At 37.5% G+C, this 14809-nt stretch overlaps 1 protein-coding gene across 1 annotated transcript; it reads left to right on the forward strand.

Annotated features, from left to right (window-relative positions):
• The first annotated feature begins 10265 nt into the window (after positions 1–10265).
• Positions 10266–13297, forward strand: LOC128195811 (uncharacterized). The gene is made up of 3 exons (XM_052874491.1): positions 10266–10504; positions 11961–12592; positions 13072–13297. The coding sequence occupies exons 1-3, from the start codon at positions 10266–10268 to the stop codon at positions 13086–13088; spliced, it is 888 nt and encodes a 295-aa protein (XP_052730451.1). The 3' UTR covers positions 13089–13297.
• The last annotated feature ends 1512 nt before the right edge of the window (positions 13298–14809 follow it).

Genomic DNA, 14809 nt, shown 5'->3' on the forward strand with positions numbered 1-14809 from the left:
CATTAAGCATTGATGTATATATTGCTTATATGATGTTCTTAGAAACTTTATTGACTCTTGTAGACGTAGGTCTAAAAGTGAAAAAAAAAAGCTTAACAGATTTCATCCGTCACAACATTACTCGGGTCATTGCTTGTTGCTTTCTTATATTGCCCTATTCCTTTTTTCCATGCCTTAATTATGTTCAATCAGGTTTCAAGAGTACTTATATCATATGATTGTTCCTATTATAGATAGATTATAATGTGGAGATTTCTCTCATGTTGAATTATCAACATTATAATAATTAGAATAACTTAATCAATCTTGTACAACATTATAATGACTATGAACAAAATTTAGTATCAAACATAGTAACCTATAATAATATCATGCAGAATTTGGAAACATTATAACTATATAGTTTGTGAATGTTTTATCTACATTCTATAAATTGGACTCACCAAGTGTACTCATTCTGCTAGATAATGATAGACTTGAAATGGGAGATAAGTAGGTGTGAGATACTTGAATTGTTGTTTCTAATAGTTTTGATATTGTGAGAGCTTTATGAGGCTGACTTGGCCTATTTTCTTTGGTAAATTGAGAGATAAAATTTAGTTTTTAGTCTAACAATTTTGTTGAATGTTATTTGCTTGATCAAGGAATTGAAAATTGTGAACGTTTAAGTTGGAGTGAAATCAAGAGAGAAAGTTGCTCCCACATTCATTGTAAGCTTTAAATTGATTACTGCAGTCCTGTTTCCAAATCTTGGTTTAAGTCAATTTGCAAATTCTGTTTCTGAATGCATTAGTATCATTGAATTCTTGCTTATTCTTGAATGCCACCTACTTGATTCATTGTTAAATAGGTGTGTGTGTATGTGTGTGTGTGTGTGTGTATATATATATATATATATATATATATATATATATATATATATATCTGTTGTGGTGGCATAGTTGTGCACGAGGTGATCTGTTTGGAGTAATTAGGCTTGTGGATGGATAAGACCAGTTGATTAAATATGATGCATGATGATGATTGTCGTTAATAGGCACATAGTTGATTGGGAGAGGAAATTGATCATTGGTTTTACTTTGTCCCAACCAATTTAAGTTAGATTATGTTTTAGTTGGTGCAACAGATTTATTTTTAAATGCTTTTAAGTTGAGCCCCTATTCTTGGTAACAGAGTGTTTGATGAATAATCTTTTGTTGTTGTTGTTGTGTTTTGCTAATTAAAATTGTTTATTATTGTACAAGGTTTTGGGGTTTCGATCAGGGGCACAAAACATTTGGAAGCTTCGAACACAATGGGTTAAAGCTGGTTGCAAAAGTCTCATTGTTGAAGGGCTACACTCAAGTGTCGAAGACTTCATCATTTCTAGGTAGGTAAATGATGTCTTATTCTGTTTCCCTTGCTTTATTTTGCTCCTGATTGATCTTTCTAAAAGCTAATAGCCATGCAACGATTTGATAAATAAACATGTTGGCCCCTCCTTTTGATAAAGAAAATTCAAGAGGAGGTACTCTGAAGCACCAACCTTCTTCTTCCACCACTACTATTGACAAAGCCATTGAGCGCTTGACACAACTACTACAACAACGTGACCAGGAAAATCGTGATTTGAGAGAAGAATATAGTGACTTGAGAAACGAGTTTACAAACTTCAAGTCCCTAGTCATGAGAGCGTTTCCTGATGCTTCAGACATTCATTCCACCATCCCTCCGACCTAGCCACGACCCTCCCTGTCACCCACCGTCCCTCAGTAGCCCACATCAGTCCAACTCACATCAATCTAGCCCACACCAGTCCAGTCATCTACAAAGTAGCAGGATGATGAAGATCATTCTGATGATGACTATATAGATTATTAGTTTTATTTTGTTATTGAACATAGTTGTTAGAACATTTGGATGTTAGAACATTATGTTTCATGTCTAGATGATATTGTTTTATGTTTCGTGTTTCATTTATAAATAGAAGTTCTTAAATTTGAAGAATACAAATGATGTTATAAAGTTGTTTTTGTCATCAATGATTGGATGATTTTGGGATGCATATTATGGAGGTCTGTCTGTGGTTTGAAAATGTTATGCAGGTCTATATGTGCTGTGAATATTTTATGCAGGTTTGTTTGGTTGGATAACTGTCGCAACCGGAATCGCGACGGGACGACGATCCGAAAAAATAACGAAACAAAGGGTTTTGAAAAAGAGATTGGAGTCGCCACCATAGTTTATTCTGGAAAACTACGGAAAAACCATAAAATGATAAGGCATGGTCTATTAAAACCAGATTCTTGGTTCGGGAGTCGGTTACGTGTAGGGAAGGTATTAGCACCCTACAACGCCTGCCCTAAAGCAGTACCTTTAACTAAATACGCGAATATGATGTGGTTTTTAAAATGTTTAACTTTCCCTTAAAATAAAACTCTAATGAAACAAACAATATTTTTTAGCTTTTTGGGCCCGACAAGGATTGACCTTGCTCCTACGTATTCTCATTCAGAATGAGAAATCAGGGTTCCGTAGTTCGTTTAGAAACTGCTTGAGAAATTTGTTTGGAAAATTGTTTAAGAATTTGTTATGGATAAATTTGGATTTTTGGGAGAGTGAACCTGACAAGGACTAGCCTTGCTCCTACGTATCTCCATTTTTGATGGAGAATCAAGGATCACGTAGTTCTAGCTGAGAAATTGTTTGTTGTTTGAAAATGTGGATGTTTTTAGTTTTTGAAGATTTTTATATTTTTTTGGTATTTTTTGATGTAATATTTAGATTTTTTGCGTAATGAGCACTAGGCTGATGCGTACGATCGCACGAGCACTCACACGGCTTTTTCCTCTTATTGTTTTGTGTAATGAGTACTAGGCTGATGCGTACGATCGCACGAGCACTCACACGGCTTTTTATTTATTTTATATTTGGGCAATAAGTACTAGGCTGATGCGTACGATCGCACGAGTACTGATACCGATATTTATATCATTAAATGTTTTTTAAAGTTTTATATGTTTTTTATTATTATTATTTTTTTTGTAATTTTTATGCAAAACGAAACAAATTAATCTAATAGATATAAATAAAACAAAGGGATGGGAGTTACTATACAAAGGGGTTATATGCAATAAAAACATAAAAATAAAAGCCAAAGAGACAAAAGGGTACAGAGATAAAAACCAGAGGTGCGTGCATAATAAAACTGAGGTTCCTCAATTTCGGTCCAAATCCGCTTTCTTCAACTTTGTATCTGTCCAAGTGTAAATATGAAAACGGAAGTGCATCCTGAAATGTGTGTTCGGTCCAATTCTTCTCCTTCTTCATTTTTTTTTTGGCAGAAAAGACCTAAGCCCAAATTGAAGGGGAGTACAAGTGAGAAACGGGGTGTGTGAAGGAGAAATGATTTTTATTTTATTTTATTTTATTTGTTTTTTTTTTTGTTTTATTAGTGAGAGTTGGGTCAGAAAAAGAAAAGGGTCCAAGGCCGTATTATTCTTCAACTCTTAGGAGACGGGTCTCCCTCATTTCATTCTCATTTTTCATCTCCCCAGACCCAAATCTCGCTTCTCCCTCTGCTAGGAATTCGAACCAAAGGGTGCATTCCCTGTGTGCTACCGAACCTGCCACCACGCCCAAACCGGCCACCGCACCATTACCCTCGTTCAGTCTCCGCGCCACCACTTCCTCGAGCCAGCCACCGCACCACAGCTTTCTTGGTCTTCTCTCTCCGACACCGGCAAACCAGGACGCCACCCGTTGCCGCGCCGAGCTTCTCCCCTCCTTCTCTTCTCCGCTTCACACTGTTATCTTAATCTAGGACTCAAGATGGGTCTGGAGGTGGTTGCGATGAAGGAATGGGTTTCTATGTAGCTGTAGGTGGTGATTTGGGAATGGGTTGGGTTGTCTGTTACATTTCTTGCAGGTTTGATGTGGTTCATGGTGGTCAGAGGCTGAATTGCATGGTAGCTTGCTGGGGAGGAACTGGATTTTGCAGTTAATCGTATGGGTTGTGGATGATCAAGGGGTTCTTAGGGTTGGAGTGTGCTGAAGGAAATGAGATTTTTTGTTGCGCGTGAGAGGGATACGGGTTATTGGTCACGCCGTGGTATAGGGTGTTGAGAATGAAGAAGGTAAGGGATGAAAATGATGGGTTGGTCGTGAGGTGTTTATAGTAGTGTTGGAAATGATGATGCTGGAGGTGATAGAGTTTGAAGTTTGGCAGTGGCCTTGAGGTGTTTGATGAATGAATGAAAGTGAAGAAGAAAAGGTACTGATCGTGAGGCGTAGGGATGAAGAGATGGATCTGGGTTGTGATGGAGAATGGTCGGAGGGATTCTCATGCCCCCCCCCAGAGGGAGCCAGTGCCATGCCCTTAAATTGGCAGAAGATTGAGAATTGTCGGCAGCTCTGATTGGAGTTCGTCTGTCGGCAGCTTTAATTGGAGGATGCAAAAATTATTGGGTTGGTGACAGATTCTGGGAATAATTGGTGGGGAATAATTAGAGGGTTGGTGAAGTGGGGGAAGGTAGAAGTGGACCGTTGGAAGATTATGCGAATCATTACAGGGGCCAGGAGCGACCGGTGATTAAGACGAGCGGTGGGAATGATGGACGAGCGGTGGGAATGATGGACGAGCGGTAGATGAGTAGAAGAGTCAGGACGAGCGGTAGAAAGGGCAAGTGAGTTGGACGAGCGGCAGAAAGTGGAAGAGCTGGACGAGCGGTGTCTGAGGGGTAAGCTGGACGAGCGGTAGAAAGGGCAAGTGAGTTGGACGAGCGGTAGAAAGGGGAGATATTAGGACGAGCGGTAGAAAGGGGAGGTGATGGACGAGCGGTAGACGAGTAAGAGAGTCAGGACGAGCGGTAGAAAGGAAAAATCATGGACGAGCGTTAGAAAGTGGGAATGATGGACGAGCGGTAGATGAGGGGGAACGAATTGGGCGAGCGGTCGCACAAGGCATAGGACGAGCGTTCAGAACCGAACGCTGGAAGAAAATAAGCACTAGTACGAACGCTGAAGACAACCGTCATTGAGACCGAGCGTTCGGTGCTCCGTGAAATGTTCTCCACCTTCTCTCTCTGAAAACATTTCAATCTGAAATTTTCGAAATAACCCTACAATTTGAATCTGCCCCCAATTCTCTCATTGCCACGTCATTCTTTCATTTTAAAAAACAATTCCACGTGCACCAGTCACATTTAGACACGCGTCCAGTGTCTAAATGTTGTCAAAACAGGTTGTTCAAGTATCATTTTCTATTGAGATATGGAGAGATATACGCACGTTTAAGGACGAACGGTAGATGTGTAGAGGACGGACGGTCCGGCAGCGTAAAAGACGAACGGCTGAAGATGAGGACGAACGTCCTAAAGGACGGAATGGCCGAACATGCAAACAAGGCAAAGGACGAGCGGTCGCACAGAGCAGATGACGAAGCCGAGCGTCAGAGGACGAACGCTCTTTTATTTTTTTATTTTCATTTTTAATTTTTATTATTTTTTTTTACTTTTTTTTTTGTTATTTTTATTTGACACTCATGATGACAATAAAAAAATCTATTGGTCAATCTGGACGAAATTGGGTGTTGACAGCTGCCCCTCTTTACTTAGATATTGCTCAATAATATGAAAATTTTGAATTTTCGTATTATTGGAGTAAAAGCTAAGTAAAGAAAGAAACACTAATTTCGTCTGGATTTCAAAATGGACAATGAACAACAGGAGAATTTAAAACAAATATGAACAAGGCTAACAAAATTGAGGTGCGTAGACATTGTGGAGGGTGTAACAACCCTATGGATGAAGTTGATGAGGTGTAGAAACCTCGTGGAGGGTGTACCAACCCTATGGAAGTGAATGATGAGTTTGATTGCTGGGCTCGACCATTGCCTTGCAGAGGGCCGAGATGCCAATGACAGAAAGTAAAATTGGGCTCGACCATTGCCTTGCAGAGGGCCGAGATACCAATAACAGAAAGTAAAATTGGGCTCGACCATTGCCTTGCAGAGGGCCGAGATACCAATGGCAGAAAGTAAAATTGGGCTCGACCATTGCCTTGCAGAGGGCCGAGATACCAATGGCAGAAAGTAAAATTGGGCTCGACCATTGCCTTGTAGAGGGACGAGATACCAATAGCAGAAAGTAAAATTAGGCTCGACCATTGCCTTGCAGAGGGCCGAGATACCAATGGCAGAAAGTAAAATTGGGCTCGACCATTGCCTTGCAGAGGGCCGAGATACCAATAGCAGAAAGTAAAATTGGGCTCGACCATTGCCTTGCAGAGGGCCGAGATACCAATGACAGAAAGTAAAATTGGGCTCGACCATTGCCTTGTAGAGGGCCGAGATACCAATGGCAGAAAGTAAAATTGGGCTCGACCATTGCCTTGCAGAGGGCCGAGATACCAATAGCAGAAAGTAAAATTGGGCTCGACCATTGCCTTGCAGAGGGCCGAGATACCAATAGCAGAAAGTAAAATTGTTTGATTGTTTTGAATTTGAAATTTGGATTTTGTTTTGAAATTTTGAGATGTTGATTTTTTTTATTTTTTTTTCTTGAGATAGGAATGAGTGTCCATTTTTATTTTTTGAAATGAGAAGCATGGTTGATGTAAATTTGGAAATTGCAGGAGAAAGCTTTGATGCATGTTGATTTTTTTTTTGTCTTTTTGAAGGAAGAAGATTTGATAAATATTTACGAAAACAAATTCAAAGTTTTTGAAAATATGTACATGATGTTGACTCTGATGATTTTTTTTTTTTTTGAAAGTTTTGAAATCAATAAACAAAGTGTTGCATTTTTGTACAAGGATTTGAAATCTCGATATGGAAGAGAGATATGGTGGATGTAAATTTGAAATTTGAGGAGAAAACTTTGTTGTATGTTGATGATTTTTTTTTTTTTTTGGTCTTTTTGAAGGAAGAAGATTTGATGAACATTCATGAAAATAAATTCAAAGTTTATGAAAATATGTACATGATGTTGACTTGTGATTTTTTTGTTTTTGTTTTACTGGAAGATTGTGTCAATTTGTTTTCTTTGAAATCATCAAATTTATGAAGATTTAGACTTTCATTTTCCTTTTATGCAAAGGATGTCAAATTTTGAAGTCAAATGTTCAAAATGAAGCTTCTGTGCTAGAAATTTCTTGACGAAATGTTAGTGCGTACATGCTTGATATCAAGGGTTGGGACAAATGTGTGGAGGCATTTGGAGAGTACCGGGTTGGCTACTTGGGCCTCTTACTTTTTAAAACAGTTACAAATGCCAATGTAAGGTAGTAGATACTCAGAAGCTGCTCCAGTTTGAGGGCATGGTAAAAAGATAGGTATGGACAACTGTATCTGTGAATTATGAGGGAATCAGGGAGTGTGAGATTTACAAATTGCCCCAATTTTGGTGGTGATGGATTTTTGAAGTTCGGGGCGAACCAAAATCATGCGAGGCCCAACAAGGGATGCCCTAGTCTTTGTACGAACTTCGAATATACAGATGAAAGATTAACAAATTTTCCCGATATTTTGAATGGGCCAAAACACATGACACTCACAGAGTTGTCCCTAGTTTTGGGTAAGAGTCAATTAAGCGAGGTTCAAAAAGAGGTTGCCCCCACTTTGGGTTTGCAAATGGTAAGATGGACTCAAAATCATACAAAGCCCCAAAGTGTCTGCCCCTGTTTTGAGGGTGGATTTATGAATTTCAGTGCGGACAAATCTGAGAGGCCCAACAAGGGATGCCCTGGTCTTGGTACGAACTTCGAACAAATTTGAGATTAACAAAGTTGCCCAATATTTTGAATGGGCCAAAACATATGAAACTCTGAAAGTGGCCTTAGTTTTGGAGAACGGGTGAAAAGGTTATGAAAAGCTTACAAAGTTGCCCCAAGTTTGGGACTCGAGGGAAGGGTTTGAATGGGATTTATATGTGTTCAGGAATTTGTGATGGATATGGAAAGGATTGGCTTGAAAAGATTGCCCCAATTGGCTTGATTTTCCCTTGCTCCAAGGACATTCATTTTTCATCATCATTTTTTTTTACAACTGCATTGTTGGTCATTTTTGCCTTGTCTCAAAAATAAGCTTCATGAAAAATTAAACAACCATTGTTCAATCTGTGTGGACTTTTATTAGGCTTGTAATGTGGCTTGGGCTAAAGGGTGTTGAAAGAAAAGATATAAAGGCTCAAATACATGTTTTTGGGTTATTTGAAACAAGAGTTACCATCTACACTTTGTATCAGCTATTTGTCAAATCTATTTCGACTATTTTGCCCTTTCTCAAATTTCAATCTTTGTTTGCCATCACTTTGTGATTTTTCCATTTTGCTTCACTTTTGAGGAATTCTCTTCATTTGATCACTAAGTGTGTTTTTTTTTCTGCAATTTGAGTCGACTTTTATTGTGATGGTAACTCTTGTTTGGGTAAAATTTGAAAAGAAATTTCTTATTGGCTCAAATTTGGTATCAAAGGATATATTTTTGTTTTTTGGATGAAGAAAAATGGCCACACGTCATTTCAAATTTTGGTTGTTTTATTTTCAAAAGATTAATTAGGAGACAAGACTAAATGATCTCAATAAGAGTCATTTTTCTTTTTTTTTTATAACGGATTCCAAGATCTCCCTAATGAAAGCCAGTGGATGTAATGGAAAATCTGCCCCAGTGTAAAACTTTGTGTTTTATTATTTGGGCTCAAGAACATGATTGGGTCAATCTATGGTTAGGCGAAGGTCGAAGGATGATGTTTTCAAGCAATGCACACACAGATATCTCTTAAGAATATGTGACTCAAACATTTGACTTCAGGAGATTATGACATCCATTACATTTTTTGAAATCTCATAAAATGGATGATTTGCATCGAAAATAATTGACTCAACTTTTGCGTATTTTTGGTTTTATGCATGAAGAAAAGTAATATAGAATGAAAATGATGATACTAGTTGAAAAGCAGATTTTTTGTTGTTTTTTTTTTGTTTGTTTTCTTTTTGTTTGTTTTTTCTTGTTTTTTTTTTTTTGAAAATTGGTGATGAATCATTATTTTCTTCACTTCAGTTAGTTTATTGTGCTAAAATTAATCGGGGAATTGTGCTTATTTGTCCAGTATTTTTCTGTTTTTGCTAATTACGCTCAATTTAATCAGAAATTCTTATTTTAATTAATTTGAATTGTTTGAAAGTAATTATTTACATTATCAATTGCAGATAAAATTTTGGAATTATATTTTGGGACATTTGGAAATATCTCACTTCTTAGAATTTTTAAGAAGTAAAATTGGTTTGGGAAATATACACTCCACACACCCATTCACGGTTTAGTGAAAGCAAATAAAAAAATAAATGTTGAATTCTATTGAAGTTGGTCACGACTTGTGCAGGTTTCTTTAAGCATTTAATTGTGGATCTTAGATTTGGAAAAGAAACTCACGGAACAAGGAGCTCACTTACTGATTTCTCAATTCAATAATTGGACACATGGGATCCCTTGCTCAGTTTTGCATGTCCAATTGCTTGAAGAATATTGCTAAAAGAGAAAGGGAAATCATGGGGCCACCACTCACGGTTTTATTGAAATGCATTTAGTGAGGGCTTGGCAAAATTCATGCGGTCCAATTCAAAATGTAGAATGCATAGGGCTGCCACTAAGAAAGGAAATATTATTATAAGAGCATAAAGGATGACATTAGGGGTCACGATGAAGGAAAGAAGTTCACGTTTGGAGATGAGAGAAAAGATGTTGGCCACAAAAGAATATTTTATTCTAGCTTGAAGTGGTACACATGAAAGGGCTGGACTTCCACGCTAGCAAAGAGAAGGTGAAGAACTTGTTACGGCTGAAAAAAGATACAAGGTGCCTCAGCTTGGAGCATGTCCAGCAAGCAACGTACAGCACGTTGGCAGCAGCATGGTGATTCATGGAAGTTGATCTAGAGGCATGGCACTTCACGGTAGACGCACCAGTCATGTCCAGCAGTAGAAGCAAGAACATGGACAGCAGCTTGGAAGCATGGAGGCTACGGCTGATTGGAGAAGAAGAACATCCAGCTTTGAACAACCACCGAGAGCTGGGAAGTGTGGAAGCTGCCAACGAGAATCATCTTATCCCAGTAGCCATCTTCAACACGGTCCAGCTTCAACATCCAGCACATTTGGAGAAGTTAAGAAGCTTCAAACAGAAACAACATGCATCCATTGAGAGCTTCATTCACGGCTGATTCCAGGAGCTGGAGTGCACACGGTGATTCACCAACAGCAGCTGGTCACGGCTGGGAAGAGAGCACGGAAATGGAAGGTTTAAGGGTACACTCGGAAAGAACAAGCTGCCACGTCCAGAGGAGAGCTCTCCACGGTGGGCATTTAATTTTTGCTGGAAGAAAAGCAAAGCACATGGTGATTGATGAAGAAAAAGAAGAAGCATCCAGCAAAGACGTGAACATCCAGAGTGGGCAGCAGCTTTTGAGTGCAACAACTGGTTCAGTTTGGAGAAGTGGAAAGATGAGAGAAGCTCACGGGATTCCATTTAGGTGTGTGCTTGGAGAGAATACAGCAACAACACCATCCATAATACAGAAGCAACATGGACGTTCCAGCAAGAAGTGAAGACCCCACGGATGCCACATGAGAAGAAGAGTTGGCACACGTAAAAGAGGAAGTGCTGATGAGTATGGAGGGCCCCTTTTCTTCCTTTTGTTACGTCCATGATGTGCATTTGGATGAGTTTTTCTTTCATTTTGGAGCAATTGGGGAATGGAGAGAATAAAGAGAATGGAACGGTCACGGACAAGCAATTAGGAGAGAGCCCCACCCATTTTCATATAAAGGGATTGGTGAATGTTTGATTAAGAATTCAAGGGCTGCCAAACAAAATCATGAAATTAAGAGGTCACGGGGAGGCAGCAGCAGTAACAGCACAATTCTGAGGTTTGGCTATAAATTGGACCAGCAGCAGAGAAGCAAGGCATCAGATTTTAGGAGTAGATTAGGAAGTACCATTTACGTTTCTGTTCTGAAGTTCATTTTCCCCCTCCCCTTGGGAGGTTTAGGGGTTTTGTTTCCAGTGATGTCCAGTAATGAATTTGGTTTTATTTCAGTGAAGAATTTTTGGACTCTGTTTCTTAGTTGATGTTGTTGATTTTCATCTGCAAATTACCTTTTGTTTACAATTCCATTGAATGTTTAAATCTTGAATCCAATCTCTGTCATTTTCCAATTCACTGCAAATATCATTTTTGCTCATTTAATTCACCCAATTTCCTGATCGGTTTTCAAGTTGCAAATTTTAATTATGCCAAAATATTTCATTTTCAATTTATGTTTTCAAATTGTGATTGATGGTTCTCAGCTTTATTTTTTTTACTGCACTAGTTAATTTACGTTCAGCTTTATATTTAAATTTTCACTTTTAATTTAAATTTTATTTTTCTGCATCCAAAAACTTTTACAAACCCCCCCCCCCCACTACGTGTTTGATCTGAAACTGAACCATAAATTGGTCCTCGAGAGACGACCTAGGAGTCAAATCCTAGACTATACTGCATTAATTTCGTGTATCAAATTTGTATGACCGCGACAGTCGTACCAAATTTTGGCGCCGTTGCCGGGGATCAATGGAGGTTTGGTTTTAGATTTTTGTTGTATAAAGTTTTGTTATGTTAATATGTTTGTTTTGTGTGTTTTGTCTTGTATATTTTTGTAGGCGACAACGAGATCTTCAGCAAATTTTGGCGGCGTTGTCACTTCAGTCCAGGTTCTTGTTTTAGATTTTTACTGTTTTTGTTTTATTACGTGGTTGTAATATTTGTTTTGTCTTGTTTGTGTCTGAAGCATGTTTAATTGTGTTGTGTTTTATTTTGTATTGTGATGTGATGTTCTATTTTCTGTATGCGTGTCATATGTATTTTATCTGTTAATTAAAAAAAATTTGTGTTTTATTTTGAATTTTTCTTTTTAGATGTCTACCTATTTTAATTTTGTGAACAGTGTTTATTCTGCCAATACCTCTAATTATGAATCTCCTTCTGCATGGTACTTTAATTATTCTGCTGATTTTTGTAATGAGAACAATATTGCGCATCCTCTGGTGAGGGGCGTACATGATGATGTTGCCCAGTCTATATCAGATTTTGAAAGCAAGTTGGACGATAAGATTGACTCTCTTGAGAAGTTGGTGACACAATTGACTACCAACAGGAGATCTACATCTCCATCTGCGTCTGTTGCACGACTATGTGCTATTTGTCTTTCCAATAACCACTATACAGATGCATGTCCTTCTTTGCAGCACCCTGTTGCCTCTGATGCGCCTCAAGCTTATTCTACGAACATCTACAACAGGCTACAAAAACAGCAACAACAGCATATGCAATTTTATGATGCTCCCTTTCAAATAACTCCTCAACCTTCAACTTCTGAACCTACATTGAAGGAGTTATTAGAGCAGATGACCATGCAGAATCTCAAGTTCAAGCAAGAGAGCATGAAGATCCAGCAGGAAACTCAAGCTGCCATGCAGAATCTGAGTAATCAGATCAGGCAGATGGTCACTCTTGCACCTGAGGAGAATGCTGAAGTTTTTGAGGACCAGGCAAGAATAAGCAGTACTATGGAGCCAGGTAGACCATTTTTATCTTCCACCGTGGAGGTAAATGTACCTCAACTTGAATGTGCAGTTGATGAATTGGAAATTCATGAGAAAATTTCTACTAAGCAAAAACATGTTTATTCTGAAACTGATACAGATTTGATTGACAATTCTGAAGTTTTTGATTCAGTATTAGTTTTTGAAACCATTGATATAAATGTTGTGTTGAATGAACATGATTACAGTGATGAAATTTCCATTGATAATAGCTTTAAACTGAATGTGGATTTTGTTAATAATGCATATGTCAATATTGATTTTGAGACAGGAATTTTGCAATCGCATAACATGATAGAGTTAGAACAAAATTTCGATCTGACTCAGTTTTCTGAGAATTGTGAATGTGATTGTGAATCTGGTTCTTGCCCGATTTGTATTGAAATTGATTATGTGTTACAAACAGATTCTGAATTCATAACAGATGTTATTGATTATGAGTTTGATGACCAGGTTACAAAAGTAAATGAGAATACAGGTATTACTCCGGTGTCTCAGACTCAACAACTGCTGGTGGACAGAAGGCTCCTCATTTTATTGATACAACAACTTGCTCGGAGAAGAAGCAAGAAAACTCTTGATTTGAGTAAGAGGGCAGTACTGGGCGAGCTGCTCCTGAAGACATCTTCGCCGGATCCTGAGGTGGAAGATATATCACTGATGGCCCAGAATTGGCAACTGCCACCATGACCAGGGAGCACTCTTTCTCCTTATTATGTACATATTACTTAGCTTTTCTAGTGTGTTTTCATGGTTGTATTTATTTCATTTTAAATTATTTTTTTTTAAATTGTGCGCATGAATTAAATTTAAAAAAAAAAAAACTTTGTGATAAAATATTTTGTTTTAAGCGTATCAAATCTTTATTCTGATATGTGTATTTATTTCTTAGTTTACGAATTATTATCTTTTAAAAAAAAAAAAAAAAAAAAAGAGTTTTTGTGTTTTGTTTCAAGTTTGTTATTTTGTTAATGTATGTTTTGTAAATATGTTCTTTGTTTGCTGTTTTTGACATATGTGTTTTATCCGCTTTTATATTTTAATTCTGTATTAGGTCTTTTGTTTCGTTAATATGTGTTATGTTTTTATTTATTTAGTTTTTGTTAAAAAAAAAAAACAAAAAAAAAAAAAACAAAAAAAAAAAAAAAAAAAATCTACACAAGAGCATAATTAACATGTAAGGCAGAGAGGTGTAGTCTGAGCAGATTTAATATGAGTGCATTTATTGAAATTAAACCAAATTCACCGAAAATATATTGTCTTACTCTCTTAATTATAATAATAATAAAAAAAAAACATAATAAAACATGGGTTGTGATCGATCAGTAATGATCGTTAAGGATTACAGTCCAACAAAAAAAAAATAATAATAATAAAAATAAAATACATAAAAAGCATAATAAAGATGTTCAGGGTTCGATCATTTCTGATCGTTAAGTATTACAGACCATTAAAAAAAAAAACAAAAAAAAAAATTAAAAACATATAAAAACATAAATAATAATAATTGTTCAGATTACATGTCCCATTAATATTCTGGCCACACTCGGCCACCGAAAAAAAAAAAAAAAACATAAAACATTAAAATCGAAAGAACTCTCGAGCTGGTTGTGGTGGTCTAAGGGAGAGCTCCGTTGAGGGAGCTCTGGTACGAAAAGTCACGAGCGGAGGCGGAGGAATCTCTGTTTCTGGATCGATTATGATAGGAATGGGGAAGAGGTCCAACAGCCTCGGTGCCCTCATTACCACCCAGCCATTTTCTTTCAACAAAAAAAAAAAATCTTGTTAATAAAAAAAAAAAAAAATTCAATAAAAATTGAGATCTGATGAGAGTTCTTACCGTACATATACAGCGGCAGTTGTGAAAATTGAGTGCCAGTGGGGTCTATCTCCGCTTGCCAGCGCCTGACCCGATTGCCGTGGTTGTTGAACCAGCAGTGCACGTTGTATTCGCTGGCATCTCCGTAGGTCCTTAGTCGAGACGTGATCTCGACGACTTGCGCTCTGCTTGGATGGGTAACCCCGTAGTTGAAGATGTTGGTCATCATCTTGACCTGATCTTCGGTAGGACGCCACCGCTGACTGGTGTATCTCTCGATTTCCATCTCACTCATCATATTTTCTAAATAAAAAAATATATATAAAAATAAAAAGAACAAAAACATAAAAAAAAAAGAAAAAAACAAAACAT

Source organism: Vigna angularis, chromosome 3, assembly GCF_016808095.1.
Source record: "Vigna angularis cultivar LongXiaoDou No.4 chromosome 3, ASM1680809v1, whole genome shotgun sequence".
In the NCBI taxonomy this organism is placed as follows: domain Eukaryota; kingdom Viridiplantae; phylum Streptophyta; class Magnoliopsida; order Fabales; family Fabaceae; genus Vigna; species Vigna angularis.